Source organism: Vanessa tameamea, chromosome 28 (assembly GCF_037043105.1).
Source record: "Vanessa tameamea isolate UH-Manoa-2023 chromosome 28, ilVanTame1 primary haplotype, whole genome shotgun sequence".
Taxonomy (NCBI): Eukaryota; Metazoa; Arthropoda; class Insecta; order Lepidoptera; family Nymphalidae; genus Vanessa; species Vanessa tameamea.
Window position 1 is genome coordinate 5,085,202 of NC_087336.1, and position 20,586 is coordinate 5,105,787.

The 20,586-nt window shown below is 31.0% G+C and overlaps 3 protein-coding genes across 3 annotated transcripts in view; all 3 read right to left on the minus strand.

Moving 5' to 3' along the window:
• The window catches only part of LOC135194233 (aldo-keto reductase AKR2E4-like), a 237,454-nt gene that overhangs the window by 133,390 nt on the left and 83,478 nt on the right, over window positions 1–20,586 (minus strand). The window lies entirely within an intron of this gene.
• Window positions 1–20,586, minus strand: part of LOC113391874 (polyhomeotic-proximal chromatin protein-like) — a 270,704-nt gene that overhangs the window by 79,851 nt on the left and 170,267 nt on the right. The gene's annotated exons all lie outside the window — the stretch shown is intronic.
• On the minus strand, window positions 508–20,252 carry LOC113391890 (segmentation polarity homeobox protein engrailed-like). The gene is made up of 3 exons (XM_026628018.2): window positions 19,292–20,252; window positions 1,227–1,318; window positions 508–877 (listed from the first exon to the last, which is right to left on the minus strand). Exons 1-3 carry the CDS (start codon window positions 20,058–20,060, stop codon window positions 647–649), a joined length of 1,092 nt encoding a protein of 363 aa, XP_026483803.1. The 5' UTR covers window positions 20,061–20,252; the 3' UTR covers window positions 508–646.

A 20,586-nucleotide genomic window follows, 5' to 3' on the forward strand; every position in this document is an offset into this window, starting at 1 on the left:
TGTGAGTGACATTCTTATAAAATGTCTTAGTGTGCGTCGTGACTAAGGTACGAATAGAGATGATACAAATTAAATAATATTCGTTAATGCAAGATTATTTAACGTGAAAGGCGCTTGCATGAACAGATCTCTAGGGAGAATTTAATATGCGAGAAAAGGACGGTATTAACATGACTTACAAAACGCAATCAAAAATTATTACGAAATAAATACTCATTTTATTCTACAACTATATTACAGGAACGATTTTATTATATTCTAAGTCTATAAATATAGATTAAATTGAACTACTATTTTTGACAGGTTTTTTTTTTTCTATTCCGACAATTAAGCCAAAGTATTATTAGATACGGTTTTCATTAATTATATATATTTTTTTATCTCTTTATGTACTTTATTTCATTTTAATAAGCTAAGTTATATTCGATTCCCAATTTGAGAATACTTTTATGTCAATAATTTAACAATAAAAAAAAAAATACAACAAAAGTCATCCTAAAAAAATACTTCAAAGAATCTAGTATTCGAAATTCAAATAGCATAGTTTATAATCATTTAAAACAAATCAGGTTGTACGGTAGCTAGAACGGCCAAGTTCATAATGTCAAGCCGAATGTATGACGTCACATACGTCACTTCGTCACGCTTACGTCACACTTATCTCCTCTTCTTCGTCACTTTCTGTCACGGTGCTATGGTTGTATAACCCTTGGGCCATCAATTGCATGGCAAGTGGGTTTCTTTGTCCAGTTGCCTTCTTGATCTTGGCTCGCTTGTTTTGGAACCAGATCTTGATCTGGGCCTCCGCCAGGCCCAGTTCTCCAGCGAGCGCCTGTCTCCGGCGCTCGGTTAGGTAGCGGTTCTCAGCGAACTCGTGCTGTGGACAAGTTAACTATTAGTTGATGAATTTCTTCTTTATTTGAAACTACGTAAGATAAGTAGAATTCTTAAGATGATTCTCTTTCTCTAGATGGTGGGTTTTATATTGCTATTATATTATAAATGAGAAGGATGACTGGAAGTCTTCTTCTTTTTAAACAAGACAGAAGCAAGATTAATTTACGTTTTATGTCAAACGTAAAACGTAAAACGTAAAAAATAAGTTATAATACGAAAAAAAAATGTTTTCAGTTTACTTTCGAATCGGCAAGCATTAACAGTAGACTTTCAATTCATTAAGTTTCCTTAAGTTATTTATAAGTTTGAATCTAGTAAGGTAAACTCACCTTTAATCTAGCGAGTTGAGCAGCACTGAATGCAGTCCGCGGTCTCTTCTCTTCTGGATGCATCTTCTTCTTTACCCTTCTACTTCTAGGACCTGATGACAATTAAATATATATGTTAAAATTTCGAATATTATATCATAAACTTAGAGTAATTTCAGATAGATACGCCTTATCCAAAATCAATATTTTAACCAAAGACGCAATTTTTAGTCATTTCAGAAAATTCAATTAAAATAAAAGACAATAAATTAATTAGTCACTAAATACATATTACTTTTTTTTATCGCACCAAAGATATGAAACTTTGTCGAAATGGATGCCAAATATTTCCAAAATAAATGAACGGATCTGTAATTGGACGCGTTGAAATTACTGTACTTATTTAAGTCAAACAAGCCTTGAAGATATTTATATTAACTGCAAAATAAAATTGCGTACCAGGGAACGATAAATAAAGATGTACCGACAAAGTCACGAGCAAATACAAAACTATGAGAAATGCTTAACAAATTAAACTCGTTTTAAATTAAATTTCCGTTATAAATTAAAAATGGAAGTCAAATAAACGTTGTTTAATTAGCGGTTATTATCAACTACAAAATGGCGTCTATCCGAAAACAGAACAATCATTTGTGTATAATTACGATACAATAACGGAATACATTGTTTAATACGCGTATTATTTAGTGTTACCAGTAAAGCAAGTAATTAAATATATATAAACTATACTTCTTATAAAGCAATAAATTTCCCGTAATACTTTTTTTAACTTGTCACTTTTTATAAAATTTTATAATTGGAAGTTTTTTTTTTTCGAAACTATTAATTTCGAAATATTGACTAAAGTCATAATAAAATATAATTTTAAAGTCACCCTACGCTTCGTTATGTACAAAAATTGAATATCTTATTTATTTATCTTTTTCAATAAAAGTGCTAAAGATCTTATAGTTACATAAATATATGTAAAATTAATCATATGTCTCTGATTAAATCTGTTAATGGCTATAAATATACGTTCAAACAATAATAATTAAGATTTCATAATAAAAAACCTTATCGCGAATAAAGGTTATGTTTCATGTTAATTACCATAATTTAATTGAGTTGTTTTAACAATACATTTTTAATACTCTGTTTTATTACAAGCTTAAATCTTTGCTTGATATTTAAAAAAAAATTACGTAAAATTATATGAAATTAAACAACATTTTCATTACACGAATGTAATAAAACTGAAATGATTTTAATCACAAAACGTAACCGTTTAAGTACGGTAGCATGAAAGAGTTTTTTTTTTTTTAATAATTAATACATATATTCAACCTCATTTCGTTAACATAAGTGTTATAGTCCCGTGCGTGTGGGAGTAGCTTATATTTGAACACTAAATTTTATTTTATCTGTGGCGAAGGATCGCAGTTTAGCGTGCGAGTGTACTCGTAATAAATCTTTACGCGGGAACCCCTATCAGCGGAGGAACAGGCTATAAACACTTTTGCGCTTTCCTGTATAGTCAGATAAAGGCAGATTCAAGATGCGCTGGTATCGATTTTATTTCACTATAGAATTGATAAATTTAATTTAAAATAAAACTGCCTTCATTTCAAATTTAAAATTCGAATTTACGTGTGATATTTTTAATTCGTCAAATGATTCGCTTGACACGTACAATTGACTTTATGCATGCGTCTACACAATAAGCTATAATGACCTTTAAATTAATTCTATCAAGACTCGAATTGCCGTGAAATTGATTTGACTTATTACGTTTTAAAACTAAACAATTTTATTAGCGACACATTTAACGCTTCTGAATTTTACTACGCAGTTTTACGATTCAAATTCGCTTGGGGGAAATCTTTTGAAATGGAAACGATGTATATTTAATGAATTCTGAGTTTTATTGCTTTAAGAATAGAACAGGAAATGGTGTAAACACAAATCTTTTAGAGTTTGAAAAATGGAACGGGCGTGTGATAAACGATTATTGAAATTGGGTTTTATTACGTTCGAATAAGGTTTATTTTCGTGTGCTGCCGAGTGTATGTTTCAGGGCCGTTCATCACCCGATAAAAGCGGGCAGTTAGTTTTTTTATTCGGCTTTTTAATTAAACAAACTCTTGAAATAAAGGATTTTCCGTAACGAGGCGTAATGTTTCTGGACGCGGAAAAATATTGCTTTCCGAGCGTTCTTTAACCGTTTAAATACCTTTGACTTTATTTTAAAACGTTCTCTTTTTAAATTCACAACTGTACATAATTATGTACATAGATAAGAATTAAGAATTAAAGAGCCTTGTTAAAAATATTCGAAATTTAAAATGGAAAATAGAATATTAAATATATTGAGCAAAGAAGTTTTTTTTTTAATGTTTATTTATATAAAAACTTTTTCTTTCCACCTTACATTGGATAATAATAATTTTTATTTAACTTACATTGATTATTAAATATCCCCCTACTTTACATGGTTTTAAGTAAAAGCAATAACAGTTAGTGGTTAAAAATAAAAACGCACTGACAAATTGTGTAACTTTACATATTAACATACCATCCCTGCTCGTTAGTGTAATGGCGACAATTTATAGGGAATGTCCATGTGGCTGTTACCCTATAAGCCCCCTGAACTTTTGTGTGTTCTATATTTATTGTCCAATTCACACAAAAAAAATGTATTTAAAATAAATATATTTGGACTTATAGATTTACATCTTCGTCATGAAAAAAAAAATTTAAAAAAAAGAGTTTTGACATTTAAATGAAATAATTGTTGTAATTAAGTCATTAAATGCTTAATTATACAGCCACCGATCTTTCAACGATGTATTGTTACAACTTACAAAAGATGTCTTTAATAAATTCCACACTAAATATATACTTATATAATAAACCTACACAGTTCTGTCCGTTCATTGTTAAAGGAACACAAGGGTATTTTGTTTAAATATTTAAATAGTTATTTGCGCAATTAAGCGAAAATTACTGAACGGATTTAATGAAAAATATCAAATGTGGCTATAGATGGCCCAGTAGTTAGAATTCGTTTACGCAACGATAGCGGGCTCAAACCAATACAAGCACCACTGAATTTTCATGAGTTTAATTTGTGTTTAGATTTCATCTCGTGCTCGATGAAAACATCGTGAGGAAATCTGATATATGTGTATCCATCAACCGGCATTCGAGCAGCGTGGTGGAATGAGCTTCTTCTTCATGCTGCTGATCACATGCACATCTTTTTCATATAAATTATTTTTCATTTCTCAACTAGAATAGTACGTATTAATATTTATTGGTAACACAAATGCTTGTTAAACCGAAGACAAGAAAAAATATCACTTAAAAACAGCTGAAAAATATACTGAACTGTTTTATCTTTGCCTATTTATAAATAGATTATATTTAAATTAAAAACGCTTGAACTTATTAATAATATAAATGAAACGAATTATTTAAAAAATATATCTACGAAAAAATTTAATAATAACGTTTAATTGAGCAAAACATAACAATATTCCGTGCAAACATTTCATCGTTTTAAAAGAACTTAAACAACATAGAGTTCAGAAATATAGTTAATTGTTGTAATCATATAATAAAACTACTTATAATATGTCTGTTTGTTGTTCTCTATAGATAGAAAAACTGATGAGTTTTCTCAGGAATCTACATTTCCAAGCCAGTGGTAGTTATGACTTTGACTATCAATAAGTAAGTGTAATAATCATAAATTGAATTAAATCAAGGCCAATTTTAATGGATGGTTAGCTTAGAGTACATATTAGTCCAGGCGTTTGTGCGCAAACCCCTAATTTATCATTATGGTTCTCATAATAATCACATGAAACAACCAGAAATTCTTTAAAAAAAATCTTAAACCGATTCATTGTTTATATAAAGACAACAAAGTCGCGGTTATAAAGATCGTATAGTAATTATTATTACGTCAGAATTCGTTGAAATAATTCATTCCCTCGGCTCGATAATTGTCCGCCATTTTGACGTTAAATAACAAAATGGCGTTATTCCAAGTAAGACATAAATGTTAAATTGCATTCAAGTCACATAACTTTAGAGGTGTAATTTTGAAAAATCTTAAAATATGTTTAAAATCTCGTATTATTTTGGCGATATATTTAAAAGGCGTGCGCTATTTTCGGAATGATGTTGGTGTTACGAAGTGTTTTTATGTCTATTTAATTAATTTTATGGTGATTTTAATTATATTACCAGATAGCTTTCTCATTAAAATACTTAAATAAATATCAAAAATATTTTTTTATAACATGGCTGTTCAAAGGATTTCTCTGTTCTAAGGAATAAAAAAAAATCTTTGAACATTCACGCATTTGTAACTATTGAAGTACATTGATTTTGCGGAGTTAAGAAATGTAGAGGTAATAATGGACACGGCATTATTATTTCTTATCAATACTTTTTCATGACTTTTAAATTCATTATTACTATAATAATCTATTTTTAAGAACTAAACTTAAATTAAATATTAATCCTTAATTCTCATTATGAAATATTTTCGGAGAAGAACTCAAATTTATTTGTTTGAATTAATTCAAAACTGAATCTATTTACAGAATATTGAATAGAATATCCAAAAATGTATTATATTTCTATTATAATGCAAAATAATAATAACAATATAAATACCGCATCCCTCATTAACACCTCCATAAATTATATTACATATTCACTGCGTGTTACGAAAGTTTCCTCACATACAATAAACGACCTTAACAAAATCCTATAAGATTTAGTCTTCTTTAAACATACTTTCAATAAACGAAAAATCGTTCTATTTTCAAACTTGTACTTTTGTTTTAAGAATCACTTTTCAATACATTTAAGGACTTAATTTTATATCTATCGGCAGATAAAAAACAACTTTACGTCAAACTATATAAGGTTCATTTTTGTATATATAAGAACGGCTTAAAGCTGATAAATATAGAAATAATATACTAATATGGGCTCTATTTCATTAGCTATAAAGGTTTATTTTCTTTGAACCTAGTATGTCCATGAAATTGATTTTTCTTTAAAGCAGGGGTGATAGGGTGTGTTACGTAATAGGTACAATTTCGAAGATTAAAAAAACAGGTGTAATACCTTTTGCGTGACTTTTATTATGAGATATTTTTTCAAGTTTAAAAATAGAATAAGAGTTCATATTTCATATACGCATAATATGATATTTACCCTTTTTTTTTTATTTCGCAATGAATAGAACAATCGGCCTCAGACTCATCAAATTCGGCCAAAAAGATCGCCTTATTAAACTCCTGTATTTTTTTAAATTAAAAATTTGAACGAAATCATTTTAACGCATTTTCGCTGCAACTACAATTCTTATACGATATTCCGGAAATAAAAAAAAAAAAAATTTAATATATCATTAAAACAAAACAATGTTATAAAACTGTAAAACTAAATCAATCATGAGTAAGCAAGTCACGGACAGACATACGTACATTTATATAGCCATTATCCTTAAAATGGTATCAGGAAATTTACATTCACCAAAATCGGTTCAACATTAGTGGTGTGCAACAATGCTGCGCTATTAAAGTTTATTTTGTCAAAACAATATTTCTTATTCGACTTTATCTGTTGAGAAAAAAAATTGATAGAATTTTTTATCTATACTTGGTAAATGGTTATGGTAATATACCGTAGACGTTAGTATCGTTAGAAATATTAACCATTCCTTTAAAAACGTCGCTCCCAAAAGTTAGTCACAAAACACCCTAACGTTACAAAATACACGTCAAAAAAAACGTTGCAATAAAATTAACCAAAACTTTTTATACTTACGTTACAAAATACACGTCAAAAAAAAACGTTGCAATAAAATTATCCAAAACTTTAACGATAAAAAAAACTTACATACAAAGACGGACAAACGTATGTAACTATATGTAATTGAGTATTTAAGCGTTATTAACCACGTAGAGACGAAACGATCGTATTAAAGTAAAGTAAGAATGTTGGATTATAAAAAAATTGCAAGACAGTTTGAGATCAAGTTATTAACGAATACTTTGAGAGAAAAACCGTAAAACTTGGTGGCCGGTTCCCGGTAGGTGGGATAGTGATGCGCTTTGACGAGCTAAACGTTTATCGATAAAAACGTGGGGTGATTTTGATTGAATTTTAAATATGATTGATATTTAATTGATATTCAATTTTGTAAATTAATATGAATAGCTTTTGATATATTAAATTCTTATTGTTGTTATTTTTATATAGTAACGAATCGCCCCGAGTTATTATTAACCCCGCGTATGCAGTTTATTAATAAAAAAAATGTTGCGGAATAATGCAGCTTTCTACCATTAAAAAATTTGTAAACTATGATCATTAGATCGAATATTGAGATGATAGAATGTTTTTTACCGGTTTGAAAGATAAGTGAACCAGTTTCCAAGGTTGGTGGCACATTGAAGGCCAATATATTTGAGCATTGGTCACCACTTACCATCAGGTAGCCCATTTGCCCGTCGACCTACCCATGTACAAAAAAGCAAATATATATATTAAAAGATAATTTGCCAATGGTATGCCAAGCGATGTCTATTACCAAAACAACATATCAACATATACAAAAATCATCATCCAACAATAAATAAAAAAAGTTTTTTGAACATTACACATCACTCGCATCGATATCGATAAACTAGTGAAGTCCTAACACACAGCTACAACTAGGTATGTACTAATTATTACAATATTTCCCAACGGAAGCGTTTAATTAGGTAAAATACCCAAGATTCGAATACTTAATACATGGTACACGTTATATTTTTGCTTTAATTTAGCAAATGAACGCATTGCACGGATTCTATTCAAATAGCGCGGCCATATTTGGTGTTAAGAAATAGTAATTACTGTTTAATTATTCGATTACGGTACGATTTTACAATATGGACGGACTTCGTTGATTTGTTTGTGTAATTGATTGGAAAATAAAAAAAAAATCAAATAATTCCTCATCATAATTGTGCAATGTTGATCTATTATGTAGATAACTAAAAAAAAATGTTTAAATTAATTTATAATTAGGATAATAATGCATAGTTTTCAACGACTATTGTAATGTAACCTATTTCTTATTTATCGATAACTCAATCAGGAATACGTATCCCATCCCTACGTTTCTCAAAAGCAGTCGTCACAGTAGCCAGAAATGATCACACCAATTAAATACATCGAAATACTTGTACAAGTACAGTGAACAGAAAAAGTTTATTTATAGACAATACGAGTATGTATTATTGTTTAAAATTTAAAACAAAATCTGTATCTACAATTTTCGACAGAATTCTAGTTAAAATCATTCGCCATATTGGATTTCAAATGACGTCACAACATCCTAAATAGTTTCGTCTATTTCCTAGTTCGTTACACTACTGTGATTACTAAACACCCTGCATTCAAGCCGGTGGATGCCAGATAATTATATTATCGAATAATAAACTACTAAAGCGGTATATTAACACGTAACTATTTATCAATATATCGTTTAATGTTCCGTGGAGACAGTACAAAATGGCGTCGTACCTTTATAAAGTACGATTACATAATAACTACATATAAGCACGACTCTTAATAGCTAACATTAACATAATTAAGTACTACTAGTCTTACTTTCCTTTTTTATATCTTTTACTATCTATATATAACGTTTGTCTGTCTATAACTGTAATATAACCTCATTTATAATAATAAAATACTAATATTATTAACATTTAAACTTTACTTGGTAAATAGAGTGACTGACTGTCCAGTCTCGTCTGGGTTTACCGCTAAATAGTATTGTTGTGTTCTTCAAGTGAGTCAGTGTAACTTCACACAAGGGACATAACATCTTAGTATCTTACAGTGCCAGTCGTGACCACTTACTTACCTAACTGGCTCACTCACTCTTATAACGTACACAACATTTTTAAACTCTTTGAATGATGAGCTGGTTGTATCCAAGAATTGATATTGCATTTTACACCTATCAACGATCTAAGTTATATTAAATATAATATATACTTCTATGTATACAAGGAAATAAAAACTATTTATACTGACGTTCGTTTATTTATACTGACCATTGTTATATTATATATGTAGTTTTAAGCATCAATGGCGCAATGGTTTACCGACCTAGCGATGTAGAAAGTCGCAAGATATATCCTGACCCCTTCGGGCTATAGTCGTCCTCACTCCTGACACAAGTGATAAGCTTAAAATGAGGGGCAAATAGGAATATTAGTAATTCCTTAATTCATTTGGGGCATTGCTAGTATTCTTTATAAAATAATAATAGAAAAAGGTGTATTTATAATATTTAACTGTATATTACCTATTTTTTTTACGCTTTAAACTAAACGATGCCGTGATATTTTTTTTTAATTTATATTGCACATGTAATTCACGCTTGTCATGTCAAATTTAAATTTAAGCCGTATGAAGTTCCGCAGTTATACTTATATAAAAATATTATTTACTAAAACCTTCTCCGAAGCGCGCTGCATCTTCCCGTATAAGTTTTACGCATATTGGTTTAGTCATTTTTTTTTAAGTTAAGCATTACAAAAATAGCCTTTTATAATTTACAATATATATAAAATGTTGTCCGTCTGACTGTATTCAGACAGACGGAATGGGTGATCTGTTGACGTCTTCATATCTTAGTTTTTTGTATCGTCCGTGAGTTCGTCACACCTGCGTCGTGGATACCGCGGTTTTCAAGCTTGCGATAAACAATTAGAACTTCAAACGTTTTAAAACAAAAAGCTTACTTGACGTTGACATTTATAAAAAAAAAAGAATTGCCCGTTGAAAAAATATTCTTTATAATTTTTTTTTTGTAAAAATAGTCTTACATATGTAGATTACTTTCCTCTGTACATATTATTTATTTCAATTTAAATAGTCTGAAAGATGTTTAATTTCAAATCAGTAAATTTAATAAAAAAAAAATTTAATTTTCCTTAATTTTTAATTTCAAATAGAATAAATTCTAAATCTTTTCTTCCATAGAATAGAAAGTTCTTGTCCAACAATGGGACATTGTAAATGTTCTTACATTTGTTTGTGGGATAAGACAAAAGTGTCGCACTGAAAACGCCTTAATAATCAAATATAATTACTTACTTTCCGCAAGCAAAAGGTTGGTTAGTCCTGCATTAACATTATACATACAAAACAATTTAATAACCCTTAAAATAGACAATTTGAAACTAAAATATCCACAAAATGTACTTATAAATTGAACTTAAAACAAATGTCCACAAAATGTACTTATAAATTGAACTTAAAACAAAAATTAATTTTAAAAATTAAATACAATCCACAGATAAAAAATAAATACGCTTAAAACAACACGGGGCGTGTCAACAAACAAGATGGCTGACATTACGTTAACGAATTTAATGTCAAAATGACAACTCAACACGGACGTATTATTCGTAGCGAATTTTTTATTATACTAATATTATAACTGCAAAATTCTGTTTGTTGCTTATTCACGCCTAAACTAAACCGAATTTGATGAAATTTATTGAAGCAAGATTGAACTACAAGGAGAGAGATATAGGTTATTTTTTATCCCTTACAGCTGACGACCAAGTCCTGTGACATCCTGTGACAGTACCAAATATGTATGTATGTATGTTTTCATATACATAACATCCCTGATTTACTAAACAAGAATAAAAATGAAAAACAAATATTAAAATAAATATATGCCAGTGATAGATATACTAAATAGTGATCCATACTATATCTTTATTTAAAGCATATTATTCAATACAAAATTATACAGATGATAAAGTGTAGACCTAATACTTGTTGACTTCCAGGTAGGATATATTATATACAATTATATTTAACTAATATAACTTTGTATTTTAAATGTTGTATAAGAGTATTACTCAGCATCTTGCAAGTTCTTCTCGCTGGAATCTACATTCCGAACCTGTGGTAGCTTAACTTAATAAAGTCTGTAAAATGACGATTCAAAAGTGCTTGTTTTTTTTTTTAATAGTGAGCCAGTATAATTATATGATCGAGTGTCGTAATATAGATCCCATTGTTGACGGTGTATTAAATGCTAATTATCTAAAGATTCATTTAAAATTCCAAAATTTATTTGCATAGCATTCTATTACTTGGCTTCGTGCAAGTCTGGGTAGGTACCACCCACTCATCAGATATTCTACCAACAGTACTCAGTATTGTTGTGTTCCGGTTCGAATGATCAGTGAGCCAGTGTTATAAGTACAAGGGATAACATCTTGGTTCCCAAAATTGGTGACGATTTTGGTGACGACTTTACATAACTATGTTTATCTCATTTAAACCAAAGACAGACTTAATTAAAAAAAAAACTAAAATAATTATAGATGCCGAGATGGCCCAGTGATTAGAACGCGTGCATCTTAACCGATGCTTTCGGCTTCAAACCCAGACAAGCACCACTGAATTTTCATGTGCTTAATTTGTGTTTATAATTCAACTCGTGCTCGGCGGTGAAGGAAAACATGCTTGTGTCTAATTTCAACGAAATTTTGCCACATGTGTATTCCACCAACCCGCATTGGAGCAGCGTGGTGGAATATGCTCCAAAACCTTCTCCTCAAAGGGAGAGGAGGCCTTAGCCCAGCAGTGGGAAATTTACAGGCTGTTAATGTAATGTATAACAAATATAGTGTTGACAAAAAAAAAACAGTATTCATTCAAAGGCCACGAATAAAATATATCTAAATGCTTATAAGAAGAACAGTTTGAAAAGGCATAACGGTAATAATGGTCGAATGGTATTTCTGTTATTCAATTCTGTTCAAAGCATTTCTCAACTCTTCGCTTTAACTTAACTAATAACATGTCTACTTTGTAATTATAAATTTAATACCGTTATAATTACATTCAAAACAAACAAACGTGTAATTTTTATATTATCTGTTAAGCGTTGAGCATATGAATAGGTTTTTGTCTTCGACTATATACCTATATAAAAAAAAAAAAAACGGAATGAGTTGAACAAGTTGGGTTCAATAAATCTTTTCGTGTGTGTTAATTAAGAAATTATTTAAAAAAAAGAACATTAAAGCTATTAATTATATTAATATTTAATTATCTGTGGCCATAGTGAAAACTATTAGTGAAGATTTACATGTTAATTTACAATTTATTTTTAACAAGCATAACGCGAATTACTACAGTTTGCAAAATCTTTATAAAAAAAAACTGGTTCGTCTTTAGCGAACGAGTTTTAAAAGTGATAATTTAAAATTGGAACGAAATAAAACGTAATTATATTGTCATTGGTTATCTTTTTAATCTGCGATATGACATCTGTGGGAGGCGGCTGTTTGTATGAATGAAGTATGTTTTTTTATCGTAACGAAAGTTTATACAAGGAGTTTTGTTTAAAGAGTTTCTTATACTTTCTTGAATAGCTTTTTTTTTATTTATTGTTATTTTTATTAATAGCTACTAAATTAAGTTTTTTATTTTAATTTGTATTTATAATAATTATTTTCATTACAAATACGAATAAGATTACTTTGGGTCTTTTTTTAATCTGATTCTTTTTGATAATCTGATTTTCATGTGTTTAATTTTATATTTTTTTGTTTAGGTTGGTAGATACAAACGGGCCAATTATGGTAATTGATCACCACCACACATAGACTTTGACGCCATAAGATATTTTAATAATTACTTACATCGCCAATCCACTAACCGTTTGCCTAGTTACACTGGCTCACTCATCCTTCCAACCGGAACACAGCAACAATACGTATTGTTGTTTGTCTACCACCGAATTAATCATTTTTAAATTAATCTCGTTTTGATTTCTCGATAACATAAAATATTTTAAGGTTTCCTTGCACCTACTTATACAGGAACTGCGTCGTGGAATGTACGAGCAATACACGATGAAAAATATCACTGATAAAGTTTCTACTAAGACTGAATATTCCGAGAAAATGAGATGATTATTTTAAGGAGGTTTTAAAGTTTCACATAAAAAAAAAAAAAAAAACTTGTAAAAAAAGGCAGATTTGTTAAAAAGTCTGACAAAACATATAAAATGTATATTATATCGGCACCATTGTATATTCTATTGCAATATATACAACAATAACCACTTCAAACGAAATAGGAAAAATATTTTATTAATACATAACGCCATGTTTTTCTCAGTTGTCATGTCTTGTCAAGTTGACAGCTGTCATCGAGGCGCCAACGCCATCTTGGATTGGTACGGACGTGACATTTTTTTCATTGTCCTAATATAGTATTAGAACAATGTCTATGCGCCATACAGTATCCTAGTTAAAAGTCTAGTAACAAGTATGTCTAGATATGTCTAGATAGAATATCAAAGCTGAGAACGTGTCGAAAAAAATAGTGGCCAACAGTTGGCTACTAACACGCACACTAGTGAAGCAGTATGGCGTTTGGCGATTGTCAAGCGTAGCCATCACGCACACCAAGGTACTAAAGTTGGCTCGTTTGATCTAGTTCTTTTGTAGAGCGACACTATCTAGACATGTAAATACTCTTAGCAATAGAGTCTTAATAGATTTTAATGTTCATTAATGGATGATCTTCTCTGAATTTAGTATCGATTCGATATTTCAATCGACGAGTCTTGATGATATACCAGGAGGAATTCTTAGTATTGTTGTGTTTTGATTTGAACGGTGACCCAGGGTAACTGGAAGCACAAGGGACTTAACATGGTGTAAGGTGACGTATGGAATGGTTAATATTTTTAACAATACCAATGTCTATGGGCGGTGGTGACCACTTACCATCAAGTAGCGCAAAAGCCCGTCCGCCTTCTTACATTTTAAAAAACTTGGTTCAATTTTAGCAACATTCGTGACTCAACGTAAAAACGAAAACGAATTCGAATTAACTCGTTCCGAGGGTTCAATTATAATTGATAAACACCTTTCGTAATCAAGATGGCGGTGTATGAAAAATTAATAATGCTATCAGTCCATTTTGTTTTTTTGTTGTTATTTTTTTCGCTGACCTTTTGTGATCGCGTTCAAAATAATATATAACAATCAACGGGGTGATTAACGTGGACGTAGACTTTATAATTTAAATTTGACTCGAATCCACAAAAGTTAAAAGTTGTTAAACGGGTGGTAATATATTTATAGAATCGAATTTTGTTACTTTCATTCCATTAAACGTCTGCTAAGAGAGTTCAAATCGCTTTCAATTAAACAGTTGAACGATTATATCAACTCGTACGATCCCGTTTTAATTTAGTAAGTTCTGAAATCATTGACGTTAAGTCTTTGCCATTATTGTGTTCACTGAATTAAAAAAAAAAAACATTTAAAAATAGCATTGGTATTTATGAAAAACGATCCAAGTAAAGATAAACAAAAAAAAGAAGATAAACAACTATTTAAATTTAGAACTAGTGTTAACAATTATGTTCAATACATTCCAGAAAAATTATACCTATTAATTCAAACATGGAACTTCTGGTAAAATGGAACGTTACTAATAAAAAACCTTCTCAACAATGAAATGAGAAAAAGCAATTTAAATATGGAACTAGTGTTAATAAGGAATGCCATAAGTCGAGCACATTCTCCACATTAAAAAAATAAAAAAACTATTTAAATATAGAACACTGAAATATGGAACATGTTAACATGAAACTGCTATAACAGCAACTTCGAAACATTCCAAAAATTTAAACCTGTCAATTTAAATATGGAACTGGTGTTGCAAAGGAATGTTACCAATCAAAAAATCATTTTAAACAGCAACCCTAAAACAGCTGATCCGATCTGACTCTACCTTAGTTTATTGAGATGTAATTATTCATATGAATTAAACATTATTTTATAAGTGAAACAGGTTTAATACTTTGTTGTCACGCGTATAATTTAAAACGCCTTGAACTCTCTCTGTATAAATTCAATGTGTGTATAAATATACGAGAACATGTTCAATTGACACGATTGTTTGAAAAAGCGAGTGAAACTGCGAAGCGTACTTACTTATATAATAATATTATATACTAAAACCTTCTCCGTAACGCGCTGCTGCTTCTGATATAAGTTTTACGTTTAGTAGTTTTATTAAAAATACGCCTTCCATTTTTTACTAACTAGCTACCCAATGTGTCAATGACCCTATACAAAACTCCTAGATAGAAGAGCGAACATTAAAAAAAAACGTTTTTTTTTTTTTTCTGGTTAGAAAATTTGAAATACTCGACATTTCTCTACTATAACATATGTTATACAAATAAACCTTCATCTTGAATCGCTCTGTTATTTGATGAAAACCGCATTAAAATCCGTTGCGTAGTTTAAAGGATCTAAACGTACAGACGGCGGGAAGCGACTTTATTGTATACTATATAGAGATCGATATATGACGTCATTTTTATTGAAGCCCAGCGGATCACGGAGGTCACGTTGCTAAACTAAACACGTTGTGTTAAATACCTTCAGTGAAACACGTTAAATATATTGGTACAAATTTCATGTCAAATAGTTCAGCAGTTTTCGCGTGATCTGTATTAAAAAAAAAAAAAAAATCTTTTTTTTTTATTAGATATTCATTGAAGTTATATTAGGTACACTATGTTGTAGTGATAGTGAGATATGTTTATAGCGAATTATGCAGCTTGTCTGATTCGATTCATTTTTTTTTTAGGTAAATATTAACCTATGTCCTCCAATATGTTTCAATTTTGTTTTATACAAAATTACGTCAAATTCGGTTCAGCGAAGAGCAACACTAACAGACAGAGTTACTCTCCCATTTATAATATTAGTAAAGATTTCTTTTTTACTTGCGTTGGTGCCATTTTGTGTAATAATGGAATTCTACAAGCCTATTGGGTATGTACCACCCACTCATCACGCCTAATCCTACCGTTAAACAGCAATATTTAGTACTATTGTTTTCCGGTTTGAAGGGTGAGCCAGTACAACAAGGGAAATAACATCAGTTCCCAATGGTGGCGCTTTATCGGTTAATATTTCTCACAACGCATACTGGCATACTTGCCAATTCATCTACCTACATTAAAAAAATTACTTCGGGTAAATAAAAGAAGCAACGCTTCTCTAAAGTTACTATTTACTAGTAAAATACATAATCTTAGATTTATATAATTGTACATATGTTACGTATCGTGATAACTTCATAAATTTTAATTAGAATGTTTTCACGGCCATCGATCTAAATTAATAGACAACTACGCAGATTTTATAAGGCGTGTTCGTATAGAAACACCTTTCTCCCTTCCATAATTCTATTGCTGTGTTACACTACTAACTTTAAATTACTGAATTTGGTAAATCATGGTCCGCAACTGGACAAGATAACCACTAGACCGACGAGGTACTTTGTGACAGCAATGTAGTATCTCTCAGTCCTGTGTCATTACGGATGCACACGCTTAAAAAATAATTCCTACGTAATCCAAGATCAAGTCAAAAGTAAAAGTCGTTAAAGTTTTGACAAGAATACAATTTGTTATCAATAAATAGTCCGCTCAATAAATATATCTCGTAAATTTTAACTAATAATAACGGATTCAAACGTGGCCTAGCTAAATTATAACAAATAACGATTATTTCTTTAAAAAATATAACCGACGGCTTAACTTTATACAGCCTAGTTGTAACTTAATTATAAAATACAAATAATTCCATTAAAAACAAAAAATAAATATCATAATAAATATTCAATATAAAATATATTGCTATAAAAAATATTTTTTTATTTTTCGGACGAACTCTTACACGTTATTTTCGGTGCCATCATAATCACAGTTTCGGTAAAGTTACCACAGACTTTAAAAAAGCCGCGAAACGAATTCCCGGGTTTTTTTACTTGTCATTTCTTTTTTTTTTTTTTATCGTAACAATTTTAGTGCCTTGGTGTCATCTTATTGTTCCCAAATTCGTTTCTTATAGCAGAAATTTCTTAAGATTATTCAATAAGTTATTTTAATGACTGAAAATGTTTTAAAAATACTTAACTACTAATTGTTTAAATAATTTTCTTGTTAGAGTCTAGAGAAAGTTGAAACCTATCTTTTATTTCTTAATGAAAACGTTTTATTTCAACATATTTAAAACATAGATACTAAAAACAAATACTGCCATTTTGTATAACCTTTAATAAAAAAAAAAAAGTTTTGCTACACTAATTAGAACATAGAAATCTGTTGAGCTGTTATAGCTTAACATTATCCCATTTAAAAATGATATTGTAAAATTAACTTATATATATAAATAAATAAATACAAAACTAAATTTATCTGTTTGTACGGTTTAACGTCATAACTACTTAACCGAACATGACATTTTACATACAACACCCACCCCTCACCCCCCCCCCCCCACCACACGCAAAGCCGCGAAAGAAAACTAGTTAATAATATCAAATTATCTAAAACATACCACAGCATATGTTTGACGTTAAATCTCATAAACTTTTCAAAATGACTCGTGAAAACTTACCTGAATAACATATTTCTTTGACTTAACATCGACATCCCAATTTAAAAAAAAAAACTTCAATGACGTAAATATTTCGAAATCCCAATAAGAAAATATTCTTGCTAAGGAAATTACTCATCTCCTTACCCCCTAAGCTATTAACATGCGCGTGAGAGAAAAAAAACTGTATCATAAATTGCTCAGCTAATGCAGCATGATACTCATAACTTAATTAGCTTAATACTAGTTAAAATACAGCCCGTTAAGGTCCCTTGTTGGACCATCCATCCGTGGCCACCTCAGCTCACCAGTTTACAATTATAAATGCATGATTATCAGCTGAGTATTGTGTTATAGCCTAACCGTTTAGGAAATCAAACATTATTTAAATATATATGTTGTCATTCAATGGTTCAGCTATTTGGTAGTAAGTCTGGATACCACCCACCATCATATATGATATCGCTAAGCAGCAATAGTCAAAATTAAAATATACTTTATTCAAGTAGGCTTTTACAAGCACTTTTGAATCGTCATTTAAAAAAACTATTTAAAGTAAAGCTACCATCGGTCCGGAATGTAGATTCTACCGAGAAGAACCGGCAAGAAACTCAGCAGTTACTCTTTTTCAAGATCTAAAAATACAGTCATGTTAGTTAAATACAATTATATATGTATGTTATGTCTCCTGTCTGGAAGTCAACAAGTATATTTATTGTTGTGTTCCGGTTTGATGGTACAGTGAGCCAGTGTAACTATACAAAGGACATAATATATCAATTCTCAAAGTTGATAACGCTTTGGTGATGTAAGGAATTGTTATCAAAATCAGAATATTATAATTTAAGTAGGCTCATAAAAGCACTTTTGAATCCTCATGTTACACTGTTGAAAGAAGCTACCACGCCAGTTGGAATTTGTAACAACGTATAGTCTATAGGCAGTGGTGACCACTTACCATAAAAAATAAAAAAAGCTAAAGTTAATAAAAATATCAGCTATATATACTTAATATACTAATCTTCACTTTTTATAAACTGTTCATAACTAACTATAATAAATTCCACTGGCTCACTCGTCACGTTTAACGGTGTATAGAACTGTATTATACAATTAAGTTTCCAATTTATACACATACAAAAATAGGTAAATATGTATAATTTTTTTAATGTTGTCATTTAATTTTAACAAATTAAGCGATAAACCAAATATTAAAAAAAAAACTATAATATTGAAGTGTTTTTTAATTTTGTTTTCAAATGAAACTCGTAATAAAAAAAAATTAAATAATTATAAAGTCGAAAAAAAGGTAGCAAAATATTTACTTAAAAAAAAAAAAGTATACTGTATTGCCTAATATATCAGTTGTATAGTCAACGCACGAAATAAGTATTCATATTCCTACTAAGATGTAAATTTAAAAACAGAATTTTAATTACGTAGATAATAATAACCTACGTTACTTTTTTCCAACTAACATTATGCCAAAAATAATACATCCCTTTATATTAATTAAAAAAAAAAACCAAATGTCAAAAATGTACTTACCAGAACTAGGTCTATCGCTGTATCTGGTGCAGTACACCCAGGCAGGCCATAAGTTTGCATTTCCTTGTGACGTCTGGCTGTTTGTATCTGTACTCCCGCACGTAGACAAAGCACCGCTGGACGTGGACGAGACCATAGAACTGGCAGAATCTGGCCTCTTTTGTGCCTCCATACTCTTTGATATCTCCTTCTCTTTTTGAATTTCGCCAATGTTCGAAACCGTTTGACGTAATCCGCCGAGCGGCGGCAGCGCGCCAAAGTCATCCTTCGATTTCAAATATTCGAAATTGAATTTCGAATACTCTTTTGAAAGATCGTACGGCTTGTACAGAATACTGTGATTCGGTCCAACCGCTTTCGGGCCTTCGATTTTGTTCGTTTTTCGAATCGCGTTCAAACCGAATTCGGGGTGAAGGATGTTGCTGATTGAAAACGCTATGGACGCTGGCGGCTGCTGACGGTTCCGCTTGTCCGGGTCGAACCTGTCAGCTGGTAGAACCGGTTTGACGTCCGGCGTGTCAGGTCTGTAGTAGTTTTGGTAATCCATTTCGTTTTGGTTGTGCTCTGGGCTGGGAGGCGGTGAGTTTGGCTGGACTTTGACAACAGTCATATTCGATCTATCAAATCTCGAATCGATCGTAGTGCAGGTGTACTGACTCGGCGGGCAGTAGCTCATGTTGCCTGGGTTCGCGTGCGGTGCCGGAACTCTTCCAGTAACCGGACCGGGGCTGTTCGCCTGATTCGGACTGCAACGGTCTTCAAACGCCATCACAATATCGTATACACGGAACGACTGTTATTGACACGTAATATCAGACGCGTTTGTATAGCATTAATATTAATGGACCATGACTTCTTAATCGCACTGTTTTTAAAATTCGAATCGTGACAGCCGCTGTCAGATTGAAATGTCAAACTTTGACGCGACAATGCGCTCGCGGCGGCGGCCACCGGTCGACTGCGCCCCACGCGCCTCACAAAAGACACGCCCTAGAACAAACAAGATTTTCATCCCTTCCACTTTGCATTTGTAGGCGTCTCCGTGCTCCATTGCGCGACGGAAAACATCTTCCGTCTCTGTCGCTCGAACGCGAACGTTTTGCGGTTAGAAAGGGAGGGAATAACGACAATTGATTTAACCTGATTGTGTATTTAGTTGTAAATTGCTATGGCTCGTTCGCGAGATCATAATGTATCAATAATACTGCGGGCGCTTTGAACGCGGCGCAGAATTTCAATTAAAGTTTGACAGAATTATTATATTGATAGAGGACGCCATCTTGTATTAAAATTAT